Raw genomic sequence first — 27,903 nt, forward strand, 5'->3', positions numbered from 1 at the left:
ACACAGGTGCCCGTCCAAGGCTTCATGGTCATGGTAGTCTTTCCTGAGGTAAAGTGTCCTGGAGACAGTGGATGTGGAGAGGATGTTTCCTATAGTGGGGGAGTCTCAGACCAGAGGGCACAGATAGAGTGGGTGTGGAGAGGATGTTTCCTATAGTGGGGGAGTCTAGGACCAGAGGACACAGATAGAGTGGGTGTGGAGAGGATGTTTCCTATAGTGGGGGAGTCTAGGACCAGAGGGCACAGATAGAGTGGATGTGGAGTGGATGTTTCCTGTAGTGGGGGAGTCTAGGACCAGAGAGCACAGATAGAGTGGATGTGGAGAGGATGTTTCCTATAGTGGGGGAGTCCAGGACCAGAGGGCACAGATAGAGTGGGTGTGAAGAGGATGTTTCCTATAGTGGGGGAGTCTAGGACCAGAGAGCACAGATAGAGTGGGTGTGGAGAGGATGTTTCCTATAGTGGGGGAGTCTAGGACCAGAGGGCACAGATAGAGTGGGTGTGGAGAGGATGTTTCCTATAGTGGGGGAGTCTAGGACCAGAGGTCACAGATAGAGTGGGTGTGGAGAGGATGTTTCCTATAGTGGGGGAGTCTAGGACCAGAGGGCACAGATAGAGTGGACCTGGTGAGGATGTTTCCTATAGTGGGGGAGTCTAGGACCAGAGGACACAGATAGAGTGGACGTGGAGATGATGTTTCCTATAGTGGGGGAGTCTCAGACCAGAGGGCACAGATAGAGTGGGTGTGGAGAGGATGTTTCCTATAGTGGGGGAGTCTAGGACCAGAGGACACAAATAGAGTGGGTGTGGAGAGGATGTTTCCTATGGTGGGGGAGTCTAGGACCAGAGGGCACAGATAGAGTGGATGTGGAGAGGATGTTTCCTATAGTGGGGGAGTCTAGGACCAGAGGGCACAGATAGAGTGGGTGTGGAGAGGATGTTTCCTATAGTGGGGGAGTCTAGGACCAGAGGGCACAGATAGAGTGGACCTGGTGAGGATGTTTCCTATAGTGGGGGAGTCTAGGACCAGAGGACACAGATAGAGTGGATGTGGAGAGGATGTTTCCTATAGTGGGGGAGTCTAGGACCAGAGGACACAGATAGAGTGTATATGGAGAGGATGTTTCCTATAGTGGGGGAGTCTCGGACCAGAGGACACAGATAGAGTGGATGTGGAGAGGATGTTCCTTGTAGTGTGTGTCTTGGACCAAAGGGCATAGCCTCAGAATGGGAGGAATCCAGTTGGAATGGAGGTGGGGAGGAATTTCTTTCATCTGAGGGTAGGATTCATTGCCACAGATGGCTGTGGAAGCTATGCCATTGGTGATAATTAAAGCAGATGGTGATAGGTTCTCGGTTAGTTAGGTTGCAGGGAGAAAATGGGGTTGAAAGGGTTAATAAATGGGCGGAGCTCAGGAGGAATATGGCGCCTAATGGTGACTACTTTGCTTACATCTTCGGAAACAGCTCTATCTCTATCTTTCATATCTCTATTTTTCCCTTTCAGGGTTCTTTTGAAGACCCTGACCTGGAGTCACACGCTGACTTTGGTTCTTTGTGGGAACTGGACCCGCCCTCGGGGTTTCACGACCGGCCGCTTTTCGATATGCCAAGGACGTGGCCTGGAAGACAAGCGTGCCTTTAGGGTGCCGGATTTTCATGGCTCTGGAGGCGGGCGGATTCGAGGTTGGTGCCGCCGCCTGATGTGTCGTGGGAGTACACGGAAGATCGAAAACAGCAAGCTGGCTGCCGGCTGTGAGCCCAGAGACCCGAGGTCTTTGGGCACAGAGCTCGGAAAAAGCGACGCAACAGACTTTTAACATCGTAAACCAGTGCGTTGTTTGTTATGTCTCCCCTCTCAGTGTGAAACGGAGACACCTCTTTCTCCCTTATCGGGGGGAGAGAGAGAGCCTGTGGTATGTCGAATACTGGGTGAACGAGTAGTCTTTGGAGTACTGCAGGTCTGTGTCTTTATTGATGCTTTGCTGCACGCTCAAGTGCTGGATGGGGGATGCAGATGCTTTATTGCTGGGGGGGAGGTTCATTGCCTAACTGCTGCTTATGCGTGGGAGGAGGGAGCTGTGGGGGGGCTTTGGGGTTCTAACGTTTAACCGTCATTCATTCTTTGGGGCACTCCTCTGTTTTCGTGGATGTTTGCGAAGAAAAAGAATTTCAGGATGTATATTGTATACCTTTCTCTGACGTTTTCTGAGATGTCTTACTCTTTGTGAGAGTAAGAGTTCGGCACGGGCTAGAAGGGCTGAGATGGCCTGTTTCCGTGCTGTAATCGTTATATGGTTATTGAAACCTAAATAAGCCATGATAGAAAGGCAAACAGACTCAATGGGCTATCTTTGCTCCTATCGTCTTATGGTCTTAAGGTTTCAGAGTAGACCTATCGCAGGATAGATGCTTTTTAAATCAGAAAATTCAGTGGCTACGTATTTACTATCAATTTTTTAAAAAATTCTGAAATAGTTAATTAATTCAAATAATTCTCGTGTCTGCTCTGACAGCAGGTCCTCTGAGTACTTTTCCAATAGTTTAGCCCCCGCACCACGGAGATCTGGGAGTCTGGCTGACCCGAAAGTCCCGTCCTATAATGCAGAGCAGACGAGCTCTTCAGTTTTCACCTCATTAGGTGCACCTGTCCCTGGCTCATTAAATGCAAATATCCCATCAGCCAGTCAGGGGGCGGCAACCCAATGCATTGGAGCACGCGGGCACGGCCAAGAGGCTCAGTTGTCGTTGTGGCCACTTCATTAAGTGCAGGAGAGACCTCATCGTGGCCACTGCATGTGATTAACTTGAACGGCGTACGGCGTACCTCCGTGGTTAAGGAAAACACGTCGAGCGTCACTTTTGTTCAGATTGGTGATTTTATTTTATGAGATCATTCAAGGCAGAGCAGAGAGATGGTTTATTGCAATCTAACAGATACGAAGGGGGTGTGTGATTACGCAGCGTGGTAAAAGCGCCGGGGAGAGCTTCCGTGGTTCGAAGCCACTTTCACGCCCAACTCAACGGAGGAAGGACCCCCGGGATCTACTTCTCCGACGCGGCGGGCTTGTCCTCTCGGTAGACGGGCACTGATCGCTCTGGGACGTCGGCCAGCTTCCTGGGCCCAGTGATGGTCAGCACCCCGTCCACAGACAGGGAGGAGGTGATCATAGCTGGGTCCACTCCGGCCGGGATCCTGTACTTGCGGTGAAACTCCCGCGAAATGTAGCCGTGTTCGTCCTGCGGAGCAGAAGGTGCATATGGGTTGAATATTTCCCGTTCTCCTTACAAGGAGGAGACTTCCCGACCCCCCCCCCCACCCCCCAAAAAAAAAATTTCAACCAATTTTTACAGGAGCACCACCCAGAAACATATAGTGAATTGCGTTGCTTATGTTAAAAACTTCTAAACTATTACTCGTCCACCTTGTCAAACCTTCCTGCGCGCGATCCTGCTTGTTGGACGCATCTTCGAGCACCGCCATGCCATCTGCCACCGGTGGGACTTCCTGGCGGCCAAACATTTTAATTCCTATTCCCATTCCCGTTCCGACGCGTCAATCCCGTCCTCGTCTTGGGTGCAGGAGCAAACACCTGGGTACCCTCAAACTTGGCGGCGTGAATATCGATTTCTCCTCCCAGTAAACATCTCCCCACCTCTCCCTTCTTCCTCTGCTCTCCATTCTGACCTTTTCCCTCTTCTCCTCACTGCCCATCACCTCCCCCTGGTGTCCCTCCTCCTTCCCTTTCTCCCACGGTCCACTCTCCCCTCCTATCAGATTCCTTCCTCTCCAGCCCTTTACCTTTCCCAACCATCACCTCCCCCTGGTGTCCCTCCTCCTTCCCTTTCTCCCACGGTCCACTCTCCTCTCTGATCAGATTCCTTCCTCTCCAGCCCTTTACCTTTCCCACCCATCACCTCCCCCTGGTGTCCCTCCTCCTTCCCTTTCTCCCACGGTCCACTCTCCTCTCCCATCAGATTCCTTCCTCTCCAGCCCTTTACCTTTCCCACCCATCACCTCCCCCTGGTGTCCCTCCTCCTTCCCTTTCTCCCACGGTCCACTCTCCTCTCCTATCAGATTCCTTCCTCTCCAGCCCTTTACCTTTCCCACCCATCACCTCCCCCTGGTGTCCCTCCTCCTTCCCTTTCTCCCACGGTCCACTCTCCTCTCCGATCAGATTCCTTCCTCTCTAGCCCTTGACCTTTCCCACCTGCCCGACTTCACCTATCACCTTCGTGCTAATCTCCTGCCCCTCCTTCTCCCCCCCCACCACCTTCTTATTCTGGAATCCTCCACCCCCTCGTCCTTTCCTTCTCAGCCGTTAAGAAGGGCCTCCGCCAGAAACGCCAACGGTTTCACTCTTTTCCACAGACGCTGCCTGACCTGCTGAGTTCCTCCGGCGTTGTGTGTGTGTGTGTGTGTGTGTGTGTTGCTCTGGATTTCCAGCATCTGCAGAATTTCTTGTGTTTACACCACGTATGATGTTTGTAAAGAAAACCTTATTTCAGAACCCCAGTTCAATAAGGTAGCTCAAACCACCCCGAGGATTGTAGATTTTCCAATCAGTCAGAGAAGTTTAAATTCATTGAGACCTACGCTCCCAGACGGTGGAATTCAAGACCTAACACTATCAGGTATGCAGACTCAGTTGACACTCCAGCCCAAAACTTACTTACTCAAACTCGCTTTTAACTAACGTCTTCTTGTCTTTTATTTTCATGTTTATTTTTAATTGTATTTCTTCGTTTGTGCTTTAGCCAGCTAAAATTAGTCAGCTCCATCACAGGTAGTAGCCTCCATAGTACCCAGGCCATAACCATATAACCATATAACAATTACAGCACGGAATCAGACCATCTCGGCCCTTCTAGTCCGTGCCGAACTCTTACTCTCACCTAGTCCCACCGACCTGAACTCAGCCCATAACCCTCCATTCCTTTCCTGTCCATATATCTATCCAATTTAACATTAAATGACAACATGGAACCTGCCTCAACCACTTCTGCTGGAAGCTCGTTCCACACAGCTACCACTCTCTGAGTAAAGAAGTTCCCCCTCATGTTACCCCTAAACTTTTGCCCTTTAACTCTCAACTCATGTCCTCTTGTTTGAATCTCCCCCACTCTCAATGGAAAAAGCCTATCCACGTCAACTCTATCAATCCCCCTCATAATTTTAAACACCTCTATCAAGTCCCCCCTCAACCTTCTACGCTCCAAAGAATAAGACCCAACTTGTTCAACCTTTCTCTGTAACTTAGGAGATGAAACCCAGGCAACATTTTAGTAAATCTCCTCTGTACTCTCTCTCAGTTTTATTGACATCTTCAGGGAGCGGTGTCTCAGAAAGGCAGCGTCCATTATTAAGGACCTCCAGCACCCAGGGTATGCCCTTTTCTCACTGTTACCATCAGGGAGGGGGTAATGGAGATACATCCATCATTACTGTCCCCCATCACCCAGGACATGTCCTCTTCTCATTGTGACCATCAGGGAGGAGGTAATGGAGATACATCCATCATTACTGACCTCCAGCACCCAGGGCATGTCCTTTTCTCACTGTTACCATCAGGGAGGAGGTACAGGAGCCTGAAGGCACACACTCAGCGATTCAGTAACAGCTTCTTCCCCTCTGCCATCCGATTCCTAAATGGACATCGGACCCACGAACACTATCAAAATCAGAATCAGGTCTATTATCACCAGCACATGTCGTGAAATTTGTTAACTTCTTCCTCAAAACTTTTTTTAAAATGTCTGCTCTTGCACTACTTAATTTAATCATTTAATATAAATACTTCTATCTATCTCTCTCTCTCTCTATGTATGTATGTATGTATATATATAGATAGATAGATAGAGAGAGAGAGAAGTTTGTATTATATGATATATATATAGTGGTTCCAAGGTTGTCAAGCTGAGGGGTGGTAGTGGGGACAAGCTCCCACTACCTAAAAGTGCTCCTCACGGCATGCGCCTCAAATAGCCTCTGACAACCAAGTCCAACTCCTGGCCTTCTGGTGTGGCTTAGCCTCTAAGCCCGGCGGAACTGTTTCTACTGACAGGAGAAGGGGCGAAGGCGGGTCCTGGCGCCTTAAAACCAGTGCTTCGGGTAGACGGAGCTCGTCAGCCTGCGAAGGCAGTCCATCTAAAAGAGGGAAAACTCTGTTTTCAAACCTCCGCTGCCTTGCGGCCATACCCACTCACGGGAAAGGCTTCGGGAGTAAACCCTGAGGACAGATCCGGAGCTGGAGTCCCTAAGGCAATCCGACACTTCCTTCAACCTCATTCTGGCAACTCCAAGCTGTATGGGTCCTAATGCCCTTCCCTTGGACAACGTCGGTGGCGCGGAAAGGGGAGACTCGCAGCACGGGCAACTGCCGGTCTTCCATACAACCTTGCCCAGGCCTGCGCCCTGGAGAGTGAAGACTTTCCAGGCGCAGATCCATGGTCTCCCCAGACTAACCGATGCCACCACACATAAAGGTGTTTATATATAAAGTAATTCATGTTTTTTTTCTCTCTTAATATGTATCGCATTCTACTGCTGCTGGAAAGCTAACACATTTCACGACATAGGCCGTTGGTAATAAACCTGATTCCAATTCTGATTATCCCATTGTAAAGCAGTTTAAATGACGTTCCCTGTGTGAAAACTGCTCTACAAATAAAGTTATTAATTATTTCCCATGCAAGCCTTCCTGAGAAAGCATGTGTCAGAGAGGGAGAGAGTCACCAGACTTAGCAACCCCACCCCACCCCCCCTACGAAATTCCTCAATGGGACCACAGAGTTTATCAAAGAACGTCAACGATGTTCAGGAATGATCCGACACGCGGTATTGTTTCAGACTGACATGTTTTGCCTCCCAGCGCTCCTGTGAGTGGAGGGATAGGCCGCTTTGTCACTGAGTTAAGGAGTGAGAAGTTTCCTGTGGGATCCATTACCACCAGACGGCCGGTACACTCAAAGCTGGAGGCTGATGGGTTCTAGGTGAGTCAGGGGGGGAGAGGGCAGGAGGACGGGGTCGGGGAGGGGGTTGAGGAAACGGCAGAGCAAAGCTCAACGGGGCCCCCCAGTTCTGCTCCTGCGCCAGACGGTCTTAACAGCACCGGTTAAGACTTAACAGCACTCGCTGGAATTTAGAAGATTAATGGGGGGGATCTTATTGAAACTGATAAAATCCTAAAGGAATTGGACAGGCTAGGTGCAGGAAGATTGTTCCCGATGTTGGGGAAGTCCAGAACGAGGGGTCACAGTTTAAGGATAAAGGGGAAGTCTTTCAGGACTGAGATGAGGAAAAACTTCTTCACACAGAGAGTGGTGAATCTGTGGAATTCTCTGCCACAGGAAACAATTGAGGCCAGTTCATTGGCTATATTTAAGAGGGAGTTAGATATGGCCCTTGTGGCTAAAGGGATCAGGGGGTATGGAGAGAGGGTGGGTACAGGGTTCTGAGTTGGATGATCAGCCATGATTGTACTGATTGGCGGTGCAGGCTCGAAGGGCCGAATGGCCTACTCCTGCACCTATTTTCTATGTTTCTATGTTTCCAGAAGTAGGTGCATTTCTGCTCCCACCGCCCCCCCCCCCGGCTATCAGGCAGAAGGCACCACAGTATGAGAATGGGAGCAGTCAGGATCAGTACCAGCTTCTCCCCTCTCTCCCTCTCCCCGTCAGTCTGTGAGGCCTCTGATCACCCCACTACAGCCCAATACACATCATTCATGACAGCAACATTACGCTGTTGTATACTTAACTGTACGTCATATCTGTTCTCCATGTCGACAAAATATTCGCATTATCTGTTAATATTACTTCATGTGCTGTGTGTGATATACTGTGCTACACTCTGGTTTGCACTTTGGTTCCAGAGGGACATTGTTTCGCTTGGTGTCTGGTTGAACAATAACAGATGAGTACTATAATTTCACAAACACAAAATACTCTGCAGATGCTGGGGTCAAAGCAACACTCACAACACGCTGGAGGAACTCAGCAGGTCGGGCAGCATCTGTGGAAACGATGGATCGACGTTTCAGGCCAGAACCCTTTGTCAGGACTGTAGAGGGAAGGGGCAGAGGCCCTATAAAGAAGGTGGGGGGAGGGTGGGAAGGAGAAGGCTGGTAGGTTCCAGGTGAAAAACCAGTAAGGGGAAAGATAAAGGGGTCGGGGAGGGGAGGCAGGGAGGAGATAGGCAGGAAAGGTGAAGAAGGAATAGGGGAAAACACAATGGGTAGTAGAAGGAGGCGGAACCATGAGGGAGGTGATAGGCAGCTGGGGGAGGGGGCAGAGTGAAACTGGGATGGGGGAAGGGAGGGGGAGGGATTTACCGGAAGCTGGAGAATTCTATGTTCAAAGTTCAGCCAAAGATGTGCTACACCCTGGGAAAGGGTTCACCGCTAATGCAGAGGTTTCTCTGTAAGGTAACGGTTTCTCTGTAGCTGCAGTGTGTCTGGGTTATGACTAGAGGTAACGGGGTCTTTGGGATGTGCGCCGGCCAACGAGGGGAGGTGTTCTTCTTTTCCACAACAGCGGCGAATACACTCCCTACGCTCAGGTAAAATACCACTCCGGCGATCTTCTCCCCCTCCTTCCCCTTCCCTCTTCTTCGATTCCCCACTCTGGCCGCTCACCTCTGCTCCTCACTTGCCTATCACCTCCCGGAGGTGCCCCGTCTCGTCCCCCCTCCACTCGCCCCACAACCTCCCCTTCAGCAGGACTCGGCCCGAAACATCAACAGTTCGTTCCTCTCCATAGATGCTGCCTGACCTGCTGAGTTCCTCCAGCATTTTGTGTGAGCGCGCGTGTGTGTGTGTGTGTGTGTGTGTGTGTGTGTGTGTGTGTGTGTGTGTTGCTCTGGACTTCCAGCATCTGCAGAATCTCTTGTGTTAATCTCTGAGCTACGTGAGCTGAGAGCATCAGAAACCTTACCTCTGCTAAAGATTTACAGTACTGGGCAAAAGTCTTAGGGATATATATATATGTGTGTGTGTATGTATGTATACAGATAAATAGAGCCAGGAGCCTAAGACTTTTGCACAGTACTGTAGTAATTCTATGTATGGCACTGTACGGCTGCCACAGAAAAAAACAAACTTCATGACAGATGTGAGTGATGATAAACCTGATTCTGATCTGGGTCTCTGTTGTGGACTGAGAGTGTGAAGGGGGGTGCAAGAGGGGGAATAATGGTTGGGAAAGGGGAAGGGAGAGGGGAATCATGGTTGGGAAAAGGGGAAGAGAGAGGGGGAATCATGGTTGGGAAAAGGGGAAGGGAGAGGGGAATCATGGTTGGGAAAAGGGGAAGGGAGAGGGGAATCATGGTTGGGAAAAGGGGAAGGGAGAGGGGGAATCATGGTTGGGAAAAGGGGAAGGGAGAGGGGGAATCATGGTTGGGAAAAGGGGAAGGGAGAGGGGAATCATGGTTGGGAAAAGGGGAAGGGAGAGGGGAATCATGGTTGGAAAAAGGGGAAGGGAGAGAGGAATCATGGTTGGGAAAAGGGGAAGGGAGAGGGGAATCATGGTTGGGAAAAGGGGAAGGGAGAGAGGAATCATGGTTGGGAAAAGGGGCAGGGAGAGGGGGAATCATGGTTGGGAAAAGGGGAAGGAAGAGGGGAATCATGGTTGGGAAAAGGGGAAGGGAGAGGGGAATCATGGTTGGGGAAAGGGGAAGGGAGAGGGGAATCATGGTTGGGAAAAGGGGAAGGGAGAGGGGGAATCATGATTGGAAAAGGGGAAGGGAGAGGGGAATCGTGGTTGGGAAAAGGGGAAGGGAGAGGGGAATCATGGTTGGGAAAAGGGGAAGGGAGAGGGGAATCATGGTTGGGAAAAGGGGAAGGAAGAGGGGAATCATGGTTGGGAAAAGGGGAAGGGAGAGGGGGAATCATGGTTGGGAAAAGGGGAAGGGAGAGGGGAATCATGGTTGGGAAAGGGGAAGGGAGAGGGGAGGGAGTGGGAAGGGGGCAGGGAGAAGGAGGAATCGTGGTTGAGAAAAGGGAAAGGAGCTGGAAGCACCAGAGAAACATTTGGTAATGATCAATAAACCGATTGTTTGGAATCAAATGACCTTGCCGGGCATCTCAGTGCTGGGTGTGTGTCTGCCCCCCTCCCCCCCCCCCCCCAACCCGGCTCCACTCCTTCTCTGCCACCCTTGCACCCCTCCCTCCCCATTCCCAATGTCCTTTTGCTCCCACCAGATTTACAAAACCCGCCCTCCGCGTCGTCAGATACAGTTTTGCTACGGCGTAGGGGTGGCGTAGAGTACAGCGTAGGGTACGCTGCTACGCCGTACCTACAGCGTATATTTGACACACAAGTACAAATCAGCCCTAAGACTTCTGCACAATACCACATGCATATAAAGTCAGTTCCGACAGCTCCCCTTGACCCGGCAACTAAGAATGTAAAAGTTTCGCCGGTGATTCCCGAAGACGTGGAAACTGAGGTTCACACGCACTCGAAACTTGCTACTTTCTCACCAAGTTTCTTTAACTATATCCAGCCTCCCAGGCAGCTCCTGCGACACCGCCGGGGCCGGACTGTGTCGGGTCCCGGCCGTTCCTTCATCAGCTGCGGGGAGAGGGGGTGAGGGGTGTCCCACTACACGGATAACAGCTTGCGCTCTGTATTGGCTTGCCTGTCGGCTGACGGCCCTGCGCCGACAACGCGGGCAGGCGGGGACGCGGCGTCCGCGGTCGACCCGGACCGGCGGAGGCCTGACAACCCGAGCACATCCTGCCTCAGCTCCCCGGGCGGTGGGACTCGAGCCATCCCTGTTCCCGGAGGAGCTCGGCAGGTTGGGCAGCGTCTACGGAGGGGGATGAACGGTTGACGCTTTGGGCCCGGACCCTCCCTGAGAACTGACCCGCGTGCTGCTGAAGTTTTTGAGGATAAGACCATGAAACATTGGAGGAGAATGAGACCATTCAGCCCATCGAGTCTGCTCTGTCATTCCATCATGGCTGATCCCGGATCCCACTCAACCCCATACACCTGCCTTCTCACCATGTCCTTTGATGCCCTGACTGATCAGGAAACCACCGGCTTCCGCCTTAAATATACCCACGGACTTGGCCTCCACCCCAGTCTGTGGCAGAGCATTCCACAGATTCACTACTCTCTGGCTAAAAAAAATTCCCCCTTACCTCTGTTCGATAAGGTTGCACCTAATTCTGAGGCTGTGCCCTCTAGTTCTGGATACCCCCCACCAGAGGAAACATCCTCTCCACGTCCACCCTGTCTATTCCTTTCAACATTCGGTAGGTTTCAATGACACCCCCCCCCCCCCGCATTCTTCTAAATTCCAGTGAGTACAGGCCCAAAGCTGCCAAACGCTCCTCATATGTTAACCCCTTCATTCCTGGAATCATCCTCGTGAACCTCCCCTAGACTCTCTCCAATGACAACACGTCCTTTCTGAGATACGGGGCCCAAAACTGTTGACAATACTCCAAGTGTGGCCTGACTAGTGTCTTATAAAGGCTCAGCATTATCTCCTTATTTTTATATTCTATTCCCCTTGAAATAAATGCCCACATTGCATTTGCCTTCTTTACCTCAGACTCAACCTGTAAATTAACCTTCTGGGAGTCTTGTATGAGGACTCCCGATGTCTGAACCCTCCCCCCATTTAGATAATACTCCACACTGTTGTTCCTTTAACCAAAATGCATTACATTTCCCAACTCTGTATTCCATCCGCCACTTTTTTGACCATTCTTCCAACTTGTCTAAGTCCTACTGCAATCACATTGCTTCCTCAGCACTACCTGCCCCTCCACCTGTCTTCCGCAAACTTTGCCGCAAGTCCATCGATTCCATAGAGTATCTGTCAAATCTCTTGGGTCTCTGATTCCTGCCTGGTAACCAATGGTTACGGGTCAGGCCCTCCACACATCTACACGCCGCATAGTCACAGGAAAGCAACGTCCATCATCCGAGACCTCCACCACCCAGGATGTGCTCTCTTCTCATCACTGCCATCAGGAAGGAGGTACAGAAGCCTCAGGACCCACAACACTAGGTTCAGGAACAGTTATTACCCCTCAACCATCAGGAAGGAGCTACAGGAGCCTCAGGGCCCACACCACCAGGTTCAGGGACAGTTATCACCCCTCAACCATCAGGAAGGAGGTACAGGAGCCTCAGGACCCACACCACCAGGTTCAGGAACAGTTATTACCCCTCAACCATCAGGAAGGAGGTACAGGAGCCTCAGGACCCACACCACCAGGTTCAGGAACAGTTATCACCCCTCAACCATCGGGAAGGAGGTACAGGAGCCTCAGGACCCACACCACCAAGTTCAGGAGCAGTTATTACCCCTCAACCATCGGGAAGGAGGTACAGGAGCCTCAGGACCCACAGCACCAGGTTCTGGAACAGTTATTACCCCTCAACCATCAGGAAGGAGGTACAGGAGCCTCAGGACCCACACCACCAGGTTCAGGAACAGTTATCACCCCTCAACCATCAGAAAGGAGGTACAGGAGCCTCAGGACCCACACTACCAGGTTCAGGGACAGCTATTACCCCCTCAACCATCAGGAAGGAGGTACAGGAGCCTCAGGTTCCACACCACCAGGTTCATGGACAGTTATTACCCCTCAACCATCAGGAAGGAGGTACAGGAGCCTCAGGACCCACACCACCAGGTTCAGGGACAGTTATCACCCCTCAACCATCAGGAAGGAGGTACAGGAGCCTCAGGACCCACACCACCAGGTTCAGGGACAGTTATCACCCCTCAACCATCAGGAAGGAGGTACAGGAGCCTCAGGACCCACACCACCAGGTTCAGGAGCAGTTATTACCCCTCAACCATCAGGTTCCTGAGGGGATAAGTTCACTCATCTTCACTCACCCCATCACTGAAATGATCCCGCAACCTATGGACTCACTTTCAAGGACTCTCCATCTCACGTTCTCCATATTTATTGCTGATTTATTACTATTATTATTAATTGTTTTTTGTGTTTGTTGTCCTGTGCACGTTGGTTTAGCGTCCAAGTTGGTGTAGTCTTTCATTGATTTTGTCATGGATGTATTCGGTATGCCCACAAGAAATCTCAGGGTTGTGTGTGTTGACATATTTGGTAATAAGTTTACTTTGAACTTTGAATGGCCTCTGTTGATACTGGACTGCTGAGGATATTTCAGTGAAGACAGAATCAGGGTTGACTGTGATGTCTACATTAGTCGAAAAAGGTCCTGACGATTGGACCATATGACCATAAGATAAAGGAGCAGAAGTAGGCCATTCGGCCCATCGAGTCTGCTCCGCCATTCAATCATAGGCTGATCCAATTCTTCCAGTCATCCCCACACCCCTGTCTTCACCCCATATCCTTTGATGCCCTGGCTAATCAAGAACCTATCTATCTCTGCCGTAAATAAACCCAATGGCTTGGCCTCCACAGCCACTTGTGGCAACAGATTCCACAGATTTACCACCCTCTGACTAAAGGAATTTCTCCACATCTCAGTTCTAAAAGGACGTCCTTCAATCCTGAAGTCGTGCCCTCTTGTCCTAGAATCCCCTACCGTGGGAAATAACTTTGCCATATCTAATCTGTTCAGGCCTTTTAACATTCGGAATGTTTCTGTGAGATCCCCCCTCATTCTCCTGAACTCCAGGGAATACAGCACAGGAGCTGCCAGACGTTCCTCATACAATAACCCTTTCATTCCTGGAATCATTCTCGTGAATCTTCTCTGAACCCTCTCCAATGTCGGTATATCCATTCTAAAGTAAGGAGCCCAAAGCTGCACACAATACTCCAAGTGTGGTCTCACAAGTGCCTTATGGAGCCTCAACATCACATCCCTGCTCTTATATTCTATACCTCGAGAAATGAATGCCAACATTGCATTCACCTTCTTCACCACCAACTCAACCTGGAGGTTAACCTTTAGGGGATCCTGCACAAGGACTTACAAATCCCTTTGCATCTCTGCAGTTTGAATTCCCTCCCCATCTAAATAATAGTCTGCCCCTTTATTTCTTCCACTGGGGAAGATTATTGTGCTCGTCACTGGGGCCAAACAGAGTCATGAAAAGTAGAGGTGTTTATCAGCGCTGGTGTTCAATTGGGTGACAAGGTTACTGAGGTATTGTAACAAGCTTCAAATGTCAGTTGCGCATTGTGTTATCTGACGCTCACGATCGCGGTCTCCTACAAGATGGTGGCGCACATGGTCGCAGAGGCCAGTCCGGCTCGACCCAATGGCAGAATTTCTTGTCCTGTCCTTCTTTCCTATGACTGAGAATTTATGCTAATGTTTTGCGGTATTTTTGCGCCTCGTGCATGATCCGGAGGTCGTAGCGGAGGGCGGCCGTCGATCCCAGAGGCTCGTGGGATTGCACCTCCGGTGGATTGTGTCCTCCGGGTGGGAAGATGTGAAGAACCGGCTGTTGCCCATGCAGTGGGCTCCCCCTCTCCACGTCACTGATGGAGTCCAAGGGAAGGGCAAGTACCCATACAGCTTGGCACCAGTGTCATCGCAGAGGTTACCAGAGTGAAGCTGTAATCCACATCAAACTGCCTCAGGGACCCCGGCTCCGGATTTCTTCCTCGGGGTTTGCTCCTGAAGCCCTTCCCGTGGGCGGGGTACGACCGCGAGGCAGCGGAGGTTTACAATCTGAGCTTTCCTTCTCTTGGACGGCCCCCACCTGCCTGAAGCAACTGGTTTTGAGGCACTAGTGGTCCGCCTTTGCCCCTTGTCAGTAGAAACAGCTCCACCGGGCCTCGTGGCTGAGCCACACGTGAAGGCCAAGAGTTGGGCCTGGTTGTCAGAGGCTGTTGGAGACGCACGCCATTTGGAGCACACTATAGGTAGTGGGAGCTTATCTCCACAACCACCCTCCCCCCCCCGGCCAGCACAGCCTCAGGAACCAGAGGGACGTTACAAGTGCAGTCCGGTGACAATGAACTTGTAACTCGCTTCCGAGGACAGCTGAAGGGCTGCAATGCGATGGCAGAGTTCAGCGTCAAGGAGTGGGGTCCCTGCTGGCTTTGAGCAGCCCGAACCGAGACACCTACGGAGGCCAGCTGGTCAGCTTCGCCGCCCGGCGGTGGCCGGCTTGTGCATCACTCCAAACAGAAGGCCGACTTCACCTCGGCGCCGGCAAACGTCGGGATTTCAGAACACAGCGGTGCTTCTGGGATCTGGGGGCACATTGCAACGTGCTGTCAGGATAGCAGGCACTCTTCCAGCGCAGAAGCAGGTCCTTCGGCCCGTCTACTGATGGTAGCCCGTCCACCACGTCACACAGTGCCGTCACGGTAATGGGCACTCCTCCAGCGATAGAGGATCCCAGCTCAGAAGCAGGTCCTTCGGCCCATCTACTGATGGTAGCCCGTCCACCACGTCACAGTGCTTTCATACTGACGGGCGCTCGTCCAGTGATGGAATCACAGAGCGTTACGGCACAGAAACAGGCCCTTCAGCCCGTCTAGTCCCTGCCAGTCGACCCATCTGCCTTGTCCCGCTGGGACCGCATGCCTCCGTGCCCCTCCCATCCACCTGCCGATCCAAATGCCTCTCAGGTGTCGAAGTCGGACCCACGTCCACCGCCTGAGCCGTCCACACTCTGACCCTCCTCTGAGTGAAGGAGCTCCCCCCCCCCGCGTTCCTCCTTAAACTTTCCGCCTTTCACCCTTAACCCACGACCTCTGGTTGTAGTCGCACCCGACCTCAGTGGCAAAAAAAAATCCTGCTCGCACGTTCTCTGGCTATGCCTCTCATACTTTTGTACGGCTCTAAAATCTCCCCCAAACCTTCCACTTCCGTTTCCCTGACCTTAGAAAGGTCCAGTTTGTGTCACTGCAGTTGTAAATTCAGAGCACTGTCATGACAAATAAAGTCTCGAAGGGTATAAAAGTATACAGCATCACAACAAATGCAGTCTCTAATGTACTTCAAGAGACTGGAAAACCTAATTTGACGTGTGCTGTGTCAGATGGTTTTAAAAATCATTTCTCACTGCTGCCATCAGGAAGGGGGTACAGGAGCCTCAGGACCCACACCACCAGGTTCAGGGACAGTTATTACCCCCTTGACCATCAGGAAGGAGGCACAGGAGCCTCAAGACTCACACCACCAGGTTCAGGGACAGTTATTACCCCCCAACCATCAGGAAGGAGGTACAGGAGCCTCAGGACCCACACCACCAGATTCAGGGACAGTTATTACCCCTCAACCATCAGGAAGGAGGCACAGGAGCCTCAAGACTCACACCACCAGGTTCAGGGACAGTTATTACCCCCTCGACCATCAGGAAGGAGGTACAGGAGCCTCAGGACCCACACCACCAGGTTCAGGGACAGTTATTACCCCTCAACCATCAGGAAGGAGGTACAGGAGCCTCAGGACCCACACCACCAGGTTCAGGGACAGTTATTACCCCCTCAACCATCAGGAAGGAGGTACAGGAGCCTCAGGTCCCACACCACCAGATTCAGGAACAGTTATCACCTCTCAGCCATCAGGAAGGAGGTACAGGAGCCTCAGGAATCACACCACCAGGTTCAGGAACAGTTATTACCCCTCAACCATCAGGAAGGAGGTACAGGAGCCTCAGGACCCACACCACCAGGTTCAGGGACAGTTATCACCCCTCAACCATCAGGAAGGAGGTACAGGAGCCTCAGGACCCACACCACCAGGTTCAGGAACAGTTATTACCTCTCAACCATCAGGAAGGAGGTACAGGAGCCTCAGGAAGAGTTACTAACCCTTGACCATCAGGCTCCTGAACCAAAAGGAATAATTTCACTCAACTTCACTTGCCCCATCGTTGAACTGTTCCCACAATCTATGGACTCACTTCCAAGGACTCTTCATCTCAGGTTCTCGATATTTATTGCCTATTTTTAAAAATTATTATTACTTTCTCTTTGTATTTACACAGATTTTTGTCTTCTGCACTATGGCCGAACGCAACACATACACAAACAAAGCTGAGCAGGCCAGGCAACAGCTATGGCAAAGAGTAAACAGTGAATGTTTCGGGCCAAAAACATCGACTGTACTCTTTTCCATCAATGCTGCCTGGCCTGCTGAGTTCCTCCAGCATTCTGCGTGTGTTCCTTCGGGTGTTTACAGCGTAAAAAGGGCCCGAAGGATCATTGGGGACCCGAGTCACCCCAACCACGAACTGTTCCAGCTGCTACCATCCGGGAAACGGTACCACAGCATAAAAGCCAGGACCAACAGGCTCCGGGACAGCTTCTTCCACCAGGCCATCAGACTGATTAACTCACGCTGATACAGCTGTATTTCTATGTTATATTGACCATCCTGTTGTACATACTATTTATTGGAAATTACTATAAATTGCACATTGCACATTTAGATGGAGATGTAACGTAAAGATTTTTACTCCTCATGTTTGTGAGGGATGCAAGAAATAAAGTCAATTTGATTCAATTTCCAGCATCTGCAGATTTTCTCTTGTGTGTGGTCTTTCGTTGATTCTGTTGTGGTTATAATTCTATAGATTTATTGAGTGTGCTCACAAGAAAAGGAACCTCATGTTTGTATGTTGTGACATCTATATACTGCACTTTGATCCTAAGTTTACTCCGAACTTCTAACTTTAATCAGCGGGCACACATTTCAGCTCCCACACAGATTACCAATTGAAGGTACTGGCATGAAATTATTACCATATATAACCATATAACAATTACAGCACAGAAACAGGCCATCTCGGCCCTTCTAGTCCGTGCCGAACCCTTACTCTCACCTAGTCCCACCGACCTGCACCCAGCCCATAACCCTCCATTCCTTTCCTGTCCATACAGCTGTCCAATTTAACTCTAAATGACAACATCGAACCTGCCTCAACCACTTCTGCTGGAAGCTCGTTCCACACAGCTACCACTCTCTGAGTAAAGAAGTTCCCCCTCATGTTACCCCTAAACTTTTGTCCTCTAATTCTCAACCCATGCCCTCTTGTTTGAATCTCCCCGACTCGCAATGGAAAAAGTCTAACCACGTCAACTCTATCAATCCCCCTTCATAATTTTAAACACCTCTATCAAGTCTCCCCTCAACCTTCTACGCTCCAAAGAATAAAGACCTAACTTGTTCAACCTTTCTCTGTAACTTAGGAGATGAAACCCAGGCAACATTTTAGTAAACCTCCTCTGTACTCTCTCAATTTTATTGACATCTTTCCTATAATTCGGTGACCAGAACTGTACACAATACTCCAAATTTGGCCTTACCAACGCCTTATACAAATTCAACATTACATCCCAACTCCTATACTCTATTACTGGCATGAAATTATTACTGACATGAAATTATTACTTGTATGAAATTATTCTGACATGAAATTGTTACTGGTATGAAATTATTACTGACATGAAATCATTACTGGCATGAAGTTATTACTGGTATGAAATTATTACTGGTATGAAATTATTACTGGCATGAAATTATTACTGACATGAAATTAAGTGTGACTCCTGCAAACTAAATTCAAGCCAGCGTTTGCACTGGGTTTTCCCTAAGACTCATCCAGCAGCCGAAAGTATCTACAAGACAGGACGCGTCGAAGACCGACAAATAAATCATACCTGGCGCTCTTCATGTTGGGCTTGGACTTCAATAAAGTCACCCAGGACCTTGACTCGGATTTCTTCAGGAGTGAAGTGTTTGACGTCGAGGTGGATCTCAAACTTATCCTTGTCCAGGTTCAGCTGCGAGAGATGGGAAACAGATGCTTAGCAAAGTGGTGGGTGTTAAATTCTCAGGCTTTCCTCAGCTCTCTGAGGAGAGCTAAGGTGCCGGTGACCCCTGTTTCCATGCAGGGGGTCAGTGTGGACATGGTGGAGGATTACAAATACCTGGGGATACGAATTGACAATAAACTGGACTGGTCAAAGAACACTGAGGCTGTCTACAAGAAGGGTCAGAGCCGTCTCTATTTCCTGAGGAGACTGAGGTCCTTTAACATCTGCCGGACGATGCTGAGGATGTTCTACGAGTCTGTGGTGGCCAGGGCTATCATGTTTGCTGTTGTGTGCTGGGGCAGCAGGCTGAGGGTAGCAGACACCAACAGAATCAACAAACTCATCTGTAAGGCCAGTGATGTCGTGGGGATGGAACTGGACTCTCTGACGGTGGTGTCTGAAAAGAGGATGCTGTCCAAGTTGCATGCCATCTTGGTCAATGTCTCCCATCCACTACATAATGGACTGGGTGGGCACAGGAGTACATTCAGCCAGAGACTCATTCCACCGAGATGCAGCACAGAGCGTCATAGGAAGTCATTCCTGCCTGTGGCCATCAAACTTTACAACTCCTCCCTTGGAGGGTCAGACACCCTGAGCCGATAGGCTGGTCCTAGAATTATTTCCTGCCATAATTTACATATTACTATTTAACTATTTATGGTTCTATTACTATTTATTATTTATGGTGCAACTGTAACGAAAAGCAATTTCCCCCGGGATCAATAAAGTATGACTATGACTATGACTGTTACAGTTCTGGCTGCCTCCCTATGGGAAAGGTGTCAACGGAGACTGAAGCTACAAGGATGTTGCTGGGACTTGAGTTACAGGGAAAGGGTAAGCAGATCAGAACTTCATTCTCTAGGATGTTGGGGGATCAGGGAATACAGGCCCATTATTCACTGAAAGTGGCGCCACAGGGTCGTAAAGAAAGCTTTCAGCGCACTGGCCTTCATAAATCAAAGTACTGAGTACAGGAGATGGGATGTTATCTTGAAGTTGTATAAAAACTTTGGTGAGGCCCAATTTGGAGTATGGCGTGCAGCTTTGGTCGGACGTAAATAGGATCGAAAGAGTACACAGAAAATTCACAGGGATGTTGCCGGGACTCGTGAGCCTGAGATACAGGGAAAGGTTGGGTAGATTGGAGCTTAATTCCCCGGAATGTAGAAGATTGAGGGGAGATTTGATAGAGATACACAAAATTATGAGGGGTGCGGATGGGGTGAATGCCAGCAGGGTGAATTCCACTGACGTTGGGTGCCACGACGACCAGAGGTCATGGGTCAAGGGCGAAAGGTGAAATGTTCGAGGGGGGAACCTCTTCACTCAGGGAGGGTGGTGAGGGTGCAGAGCGAGCTGCCAGCACAGGTGGTGGAAACCGTTTCGATTTCAACATTTAAGAGAAGTTTGGGTAGGTACACGGATGATAGGGACATGGAGAGTTGTGGTCCCAGCGCAGCAGGTCGACGGGAGTAGGCAGTTTAAATGGCCTGGCAGGCGCTAGATGGGCCGATTGGCCTGTTTCTGTACTGTAATGCTCTACGATTCTAAATAACAAGCAGGACAGACAGTGGGGGTTAGAGGGGCCTGTTTCTGCGCTGTAACGTTCTATAACCATGTTATCAAGGTGACAAGGGAGGTCTGCAGAAGGAATTTCCACCACTCAGCTCCAACGAAGCTCATGTCCCTGACAAGGCACTGGGCACCCCGAGAGCGTAGCAGTTTTAAGTTCCTGGGTGTCAAGATCTTTGAGGATCTAACCTGGACCCAATGCATCGACACAGCTGTAAAGAAAGCAAGACAGCGGCTATGCTCCATTATGAGTTTTAGGAGAAATGGTTTGTCTCCTAAAACACTCAGGAAACTTTTACAGATGGTACTGTGGAGAGCATTCTGACAGGCTGCATCACTGTCTGGTATGGAGGGGCTACTGCACAGGACCGAAAGAAGCTGCAGAGGATTGTAAATTTGGTCAGCTCCATCTTGGGTACCAGCCTACATGGTATCCAGGACATCTTCAAGGAGCAGTGCCTCAGAAAGGCGGCGTCTGTTATTAGCGACCCGCATCACCCAGGACGTGCCCCTCTTCTCACTGTTACCATCAGGGAGGAGGTACACACACTCAGCGATTCAGGAGCAGCTCCTTCCCCTCCACCATCCGATTTCCAAACGGACATTGACCCCAGGAAAACGACTTCACTTTTATTATTAAAAGCTGCTGGTGGACGCAGCAGGCCAGGCAGCACCTCTAGGAAGAGGTACAGGCGACGTTTCAGGCCGAGACCCTTCGTCAGGACTGACTGAAAGAAGGGCTAGTAGGAGACTTAGTAAGAGCAAGTAATCTCTTACCAGCTCTTCTTTCAGTTAGTCCTGACGAAGGGTCTCGGCCCGAAACGTCGACTGCACCTCTTCCTAGAGGTGCTGCCTGGTCTGCTGCGTTCACCAGCAACTTTGACGTGTGTTGCTTGAATTTCCAGGAGTCCTGACGAAGGGTCTCGGCCCGAAACGTCGACTGTACCTCTTCCTAGAGATGCTGCCTGGCCTGCTGCGCTCACCAGCAACTTTGATGTGTGTTGCTTGAAATTCCAGCATCTGCAGATTTCCTCCTGTTCACTTTTATTATTTCTATTTTTGCACTATTTTTAAATTAACTATTTATTCTACACACACACACACACACATATATATACTTACTGTAATTAATTTACTTATTTATTTTCCCTATATTATCATTGTACTGCTACGATAACAGATTTCACGACTCGTGCCGGTGAGAATTAAACCTGATCCTGATTCTGAATTGCCTGTATCCAGTTGAGGCTCTGAGCAAGGCTGGAGTCATGGAGACATAGAAACGTAGAAAATAGGTGCAGGAGTAGGCCATTCGGCCCTTCGAGCCTGCACCGCCATTCAGTATGATCATGGCTGATCATCCAACTCAGAACCCTGCCCCAGTCTTCCCTCCATACCCCCTGATCCCCGTAGCCACAAGGGCCATATCTAACTCCCTCTTAAATATAGCCAATGAACTGGCCTCAACTGTTTCCTGTGGCAGAGAATTCCACAGATTCACCACTCTCTGTGTGAAGAAGTTTTTCCTAATCTCGGTCCTAAAAGGCTTCCCCTCTATCCTCAAACTGTGACCCCTCATTCTGGACTTCCCCAACATCGGGAACAATCTTCCTGCATCCAGCCTGTCCAATCCCTTTAGGATTTTATACGTTTCAGTAAGTCAAAACGGTGACGGGCTCGTTGCAAGGACTGATTGGTAGGGCTCGTTGTTTTTCTTTTGGGGGGTGGGGGCACTTTGTGCGGCACGTGCTTCTAGACTCTGGCTACTTCTGTTTTTGCCGATTTTGAGGATTTCGATTGATGTAGACGGCGGGGGGGGGGGGTGCCCTTTGGCCAAGATTACCACAATGTCGCCGAACCGAGTTAAGCTGAATCCTACTGGAGTAGTCCCAGCCCTCGGAGGGTCTTGGCTCAAAACGTCGGCTGCCTAACTCTTCTCCGCAGGCGCTGCCCAGCGTGCCGAGTCTCCCCGGCACTTTGTGTGTGTGTGTGTGTGTTGCTTTGTACTCAAGTTCTAGTGAAGTTCTGACTTGGGGGGGGGGGCTTCAATGTTGACAAGACGTTGGGTTACGTACCTGACAGCGCTTATCGTGTAAATTTGTCAACAAATAAAAAACTCTGACTTATTTGAAGTCAAGTTTCTGAAGAGTACGCGGCGAGAGTGTTCGCTCGCTTTTTACTGTTTGCACAATTGATTCTCTTTTTTTTTTCTCTTCCCCCCCTCCCCGGGCATTGGGTTTTTGATGTTTCCTTGACTGGGTTCCTTGGTGTTTCTCTGTTTCACGGAGGACGGCTCAACGTCGGGTTCATAACAGACGCTCTTCCAATCTCGGCAAGAGCACCCAGATGTTCAGGTTCGACCCTCGGGGCTTTTTGTAATCGCACCATTGTGCTTTCAGCCAGCAAATTTTCCTTTTTTCTTAAAAAAAAAAGCTCCCCTAGAAGTTTCCTCGCCAGCCTGTACTGGAAACCGCAGCGACATTCTTTCTCAGAAACAACATTTGCGAGCACAGCCCACACAGACGGAGGGACGGATCACATCTGCACTGGGCTCCTCGCCAGGCACAAAGGCAGGCATTGTCCGGGAAATGCTAACTCGCCAGGAAAACGGTGCAAGAGGCGAGCGAGAAAGAAATTTTAAAAAATAACGGTCATGATAAACCAGCAATAAATGTCGAGAACGTGCGAGGAAGAGTCCTTGGCAGTGAAGTCCGGATGCCAAAGCTTAGAGGCCTGAGAATGGAGAATGGAGACTGGGGGCCAGTCCTAGAGCTGGGGTAACTGTGTGGTGTGCCTGTGTGTGTGTGTGTGTGTGTGTGTGTGTGTGTGTGTGTGTGTGTGGGTGTGTGTGTATGTGTGTGTGTGTAAACAGCATAATAACGGGACAAACTAATCTGCTGCATTTCATCAGGAGTTTGATGAGAGCAAAGACTCTGGCAAACTTCTATATAACCATACAACCATATAACAATTACAGCACGGAAACAGGCCATCTTGGCCCTTCTAGTCCATGCCGAACTCTTACCCTCACCTAGTCCCACCAACCTGCACTCAGCCCATAACCCTCCATTCCTTTCCTGTCCATATATCTATCCAATTTAACTTTAAATGACAACATCGAACCTGCCTCAACCACTTCTGCTGGAAGCTCGTTCCACACAGCTACCACTCCCTGAGTAAAGAAGTTTCCCCTCATGTTACCCCTGAACTTTTGCCCTTTAACTCTCAACTCATGTCCTCTTGTTTGAATCTCCCCCACTCTCAATGGAAAAAGCCTATCCACGTCAACTCTATCGATCCCCCTCATAATTTTAAACACCTCTATCAAGTCCCCCCTCAACCTTCTACGCTCCAAAGAATAAAGACCTAACTTGTTCAATCTTTCCCTGTAACTTAGGTGATGAAACCCAGGTAACATTCTAGTAAATCTTCTCTGTACTCTCTCAATTTTGTTGACATCTTTCCTATAATTCGGCGACCAAAGCTGTGCACAGATGTGCCGTGGAGAGCACTCTGACAGGCTGCATCACTGTCTGGTATGTGAGGGGGGCTGGTGTTGGGTGGGGCGGCTACTGCACAGGATCGAAATAAGCTGTAGACGGTTGTAAACTATGCAGGTCCATCTTGGGGCACTGGCCTCTGCAGTTTCCAGGGCATCTTCAAGAAGCGATGCCTCAGAAAGGCAGCATCCATCATTAAGGACCCCCACCACCCAGGACATGCCTTCTTCTCATTGTGACCATTGGGGGGAGGTACAGGAGATACATCCATCATTACTGACCCCCATCACCCAGGGCATGTCCTCTTCTCATTGTGACCATCGGGGGGAGGTACAGGAGATACATCCATCATTACTGACCCCCATCACCCAGGACATGTCCTCTTCTCATTGTGACCATCAGGGAGAGGGTAATGGAGATACATCCATCATTACTGACCCCCATCACCCAGGACATGCCCTCTTCTCATTGTGACCATCAGGGAGGGCGTACAGGAGATACATCCATCATTACTGACCCCCATCACCCAGGACGTGCCCTCTTCTCATTGCTACCATCAGGGAGGAGATACAGGAGATACATCGATCATTACTGACCCCCATCACCCAGGACATTCCCTCTTCTCATTGTGACCATCAGGGAGGAGGTACAGGAGATACATCCATCATTACTGAACCCCATAACCCAGGACATGTCCTCTTCTCACTGTGAACATCAGGGAGGAGGTACAGGAGATATATCCATCATTACTGACCCCCATCACCCAGGGCATGTCCTCTTCTCATTGTGACCATCGAGGGGAGGTACAGGAGATACATCCATCATTACTGACCCCATCACCCAGGACGTGCCCTCTTCTCATTGCTACCATCAGGGAGGAGGTACAGGAACCTGAAGACACACACTCAACGATTCAGGAACAGCTTCTTCCCCTCTGCCATCAGATTTCTGAATGGGCATTGAACCCGTGGACACGACCCCACAGGCAGGACCGACAGGCTCCAGGAGAACTTCTTCCACCGGTCTGATGAACTCACGCTGATTTGAGTGTACTTCTACATTACATTGACTGTTCCGTTTCTTACAGATTACCGTAAATTGCACACTTAGACGGAGTTGTAAGAAGAGGGGGGTGAGAGGTCACTCCCTCCAACAAGCAATCAAGTCCTTGTCAAATGCAGCAGAAGAAAGCAGCAATTGGATTTGGATTAAAAGGAAAGACAACAACTGGGCTGCAAGATGAAGACAGGAGGGTATGGAACTGAGGGGGCTGTATCTGGGACGCCAGGTAGCACCGTCAAGCCCCCTGGAGACGTCGTGGGCTTATCAACGAAACATCAAAGAAGGAGGTTGCCCACCTGATGACCCCGATGACGTACCTACCCTCCCTCCTTGTCAGCACCCCAAACCCACTGCCAGCATCAAGAGTGCCAACTTACCATAGGGATTGAAACATCAAGTCCTGATAGCTCTACTCCTCTCGTATGTGAAAGATGTAAGAAATAAAGTCAATTAAATGTTTTTATACTACTTATTTAATTTGACTATTTTATATATATATAAAGATGAATTAAAGTATATATATATATAGGCATCTGTTAGTCTTGCGAGACCATGGATCTGCGCCTGGAAAGTCTTCACTCTCCAGGGCACAGGCCTGGGCAAGGTTGTACGGAAGACCGGCAGTTGCCCATGCTGCAAGTCTCCCCTCTCCACGCCACCGATGTTGTCCAAGGGAAGGGCATTAGGACCCATATAGCTTGGCACCGGTGTCGTCGCAGAGCAATGTGTGGTTAAGTGCCTTGCTCAAGGACACAACACGTTGCCTCGGCTGGGGCTCGAACTCACAACCTTCAGGTCGCTAGTCCAATGCCTTAACCACTTGGCCACGTGCCCACACAATTAAAGTGTACATACTTCAAATTAAGTTTTTTTTCCGTCATTATGTATTGCTTTGTACTGCGGCCACAAAGACAACAAACTTCACACCATATTAAGCCCGGCTCCGGTTCTGAACGCGAATCAAGTCCCATGCACGCAGCAACCGAGGGCAGGACTGACCCTTGAGAGGCAGAGCGTTGTGGTGGCAGGTATGTCACCTGTACTGCTGTGTGGCCTAAACCTCAGTGTCGTCCACACCAAGAATTCCAGGCCTGCTCCCTCTGTCAGACCGCCCGCCCAGCCTGCGCGCATTGCAGGCGCCACCCAGCCTTCACCCAGCGAACAGGACTCGCCCTGCCGCTCACTCCAAGCTCGTCACCTGCAGCCTATTGAAACCCGGCTCTCACCTCCACAGTCTTCAATCACCCATCGTCAACCGGCCGGGATCCCCCTCGCCCTCGGTTGCCCCGTTGCCTTGCCGTGTTTGGTATCTCTCCTCTCCCGTTTCCGTGGCCCCCCTCGCGGCCTGTTGCCGGCAAAGTTGCCGTTCACCGCGGAATGTACTTCTGGGTCAAGCCTCCTCTCCGCTCCCTTAACGGGAGCTGCTTGGCACCGGGTCTGCTATCTGCCCCACCGTGTGTGGGTCCAGACCTTCGCCAGATTTGGAGACAGGTTCAATGTCACCGGTGTTGTTTCTGCAGCAAGTGTACATTGCCATACGTGATAACAGAGAAAAAGAAATGTATATTTGTATTGAAGAGTTAAATAAGTAGGGTGAAAATAGAAATAAAATCAGTAGTGAAGTGGTATTCCTGGGGTCTGGGTCCATTCAGAAAGGGGAAGGAGCTGTTCCTGAATCGCTGAGGGTGTGCCTTCGGGCTCCTGTACCTCCTACTTGATGGTAACAGTGAGAAAAGGGCATGCCCTGGGTGACGGGGGTCCTTAACGATGGACGCTCTCAACACACAGAGGAACTGAACACATTCATAATGACCGTGAAGCAGACACAAGAACATCTGCAGGCACTGGAAATCCAGAGCAAAACACACACACACACACACAATGCTGGAAATTCAAGCAACACACATCAAGGTTGCTGGTGAACGCAGCAGGCCAGGCAGCATCTCTAGGAAGAGGTATAGTCTACGTTTCAGGCCGAGACCCTTCGTCAGGACTAACTGAAGGAAGAGCTAGTAAGAGAATTGAAAGTGGGAGGGGGAGGGGGAGATCCAAAATGACAGGAGAAGACAGGAGGGGGAGAGATGGATCCATCAACATTTTGGATCTCCCCCTCCCCCTCCCACTTTCAAATCTCTTACTAACTCTTCCTTCAGTTAGTCCTGACGAAGGGTCTCGACCTGAAACATCGACTGCACCTCTTCCTAGAGATGCTGCCTAGCCTGCTGCGTTCACCAGCAACTTTGATGTGTGTTGCTTGAATTTCCAGCGTCTGCAGAATTCCTGATGTTTGCTGGAGGAACTCAGCAGGCCAGGCAGCATCTACGGAGAGGAATAAATACAAGAGATTCTGCAGATGCTGGAAATCCAGAGCAACACACACACACACACACACACACACACACACACACACACACACACACATACACACACACATACACACACACACAAAACGCTGGAGGAACTCAGCAGGCCAGGCAGCCTCTATGGAGAGGCGAAAACAGCCGACATTTCGGGCCGAGACCCTTCATCAGGACTGGAGAGGAAGGGGAGAAATCAGACTTAAGAAGGTGGAGGATGAAGTACAAGATGGCAGGTAATAAGTGAAGCCGGGAGACGGGGAGGAGGGGGTGTTGGAGTAAAGAGCTGGTTGGGGGTTGACCTGTGAAAGAGACACGGGAGGGGACTCGAGAAGCGTCACGCCGGCGGCGGGGTGGGGGGGGCACGTACCTCTGACATTCCGGACTGCAGCCAGCTTGGTATTCTGGACAGGAGACCGGCTGTCCTCCAGTAGAAGGGGTTCACGAAGGAGGCGAAGCTCTGGAAGGGCTCGGGGTCAATGAGCTCCCCAAAGTTCTGGTCGAAGAGGCGGGAGGGGAAGAGGGAAGACGGGAGGAAGGAGCGCCGGAACCATGGATGCTGGATTGCAATGTCCATCCTTCCCGTTAGCTCTCTCAGCTGGGTGGCTCTCCCCGTCCAGGCACAGCTTGAAGGCCAGCGGCCGGCTGCGGTATTTATATA

At 50.3% G+C, this 27,903-nt stretch overlaps 1 protein-coding gene across 1 annotated transcript; it reads right to left on the minus strand.

The window, feature by feature from the left end:
• Positions 1–2,830: 2,830 nt before the first annotated feature.
• cryabb (crystallin, alpha B, b) lies at positions 2,831–27,903 on the minus strand. Its single transcript, XM_072283804.1, has 3 exons — positions 27,613–27,903; positions 18,590–18,712; positions 2,831–3,239 (listed from the first exon to the last, which is right to left on the minus strand). The coding sequence occupies exons 1-3, from the start codon at positions 27,817–27,819 to the stop codon at positions 3,045–3,047; spliced, it is 525 nt and encodes a 174-aa protein (XP_072139905.1). The 5' UTR covers positions 27,820–27,903; the 3' UTR covers positions 2,831–3,044.

The sequence above is a fragment of the Mobula birostris genome, chromosome 20 (genome assembly GCF_030028105.1).
Source record: "Mobula birostris isolate sMobBir1 chromosome 20, sMobBir1.hap1, whole genome shotgun sequence".
Classification (NCBI taxonomy): Eukaryota; Metazoa; Chordata; class Chondrichthyes; order Myliobatiformes; family Myliobatidae; genus Mobula; species Mobula birostris.

Bases quoted from the DNA above. Each gene is read 5' to 3' on its own strand.
- cryabb (XM_072283804.1), bottom strand. From the start codon at position 27,819: ATGGACATTGCAATCCAGCATCCATGGTTCCGGCGCTCCTTCCTCCCG. The intron at 18,713-27,612 runs GTACGTGCCCCC...CATCTCTCGCAG, and splicing joins TGCAGTCCGGAATGTCAGAG to CTGAACCTGGACAAGGATAA. The intron at 3,240-18,589 runs GTATGATTTATT...TCTGCTCCGCAG, and splicing joins CCCAACATGAAGAGCGCCAG to GACGAACACGGCTACATTTC.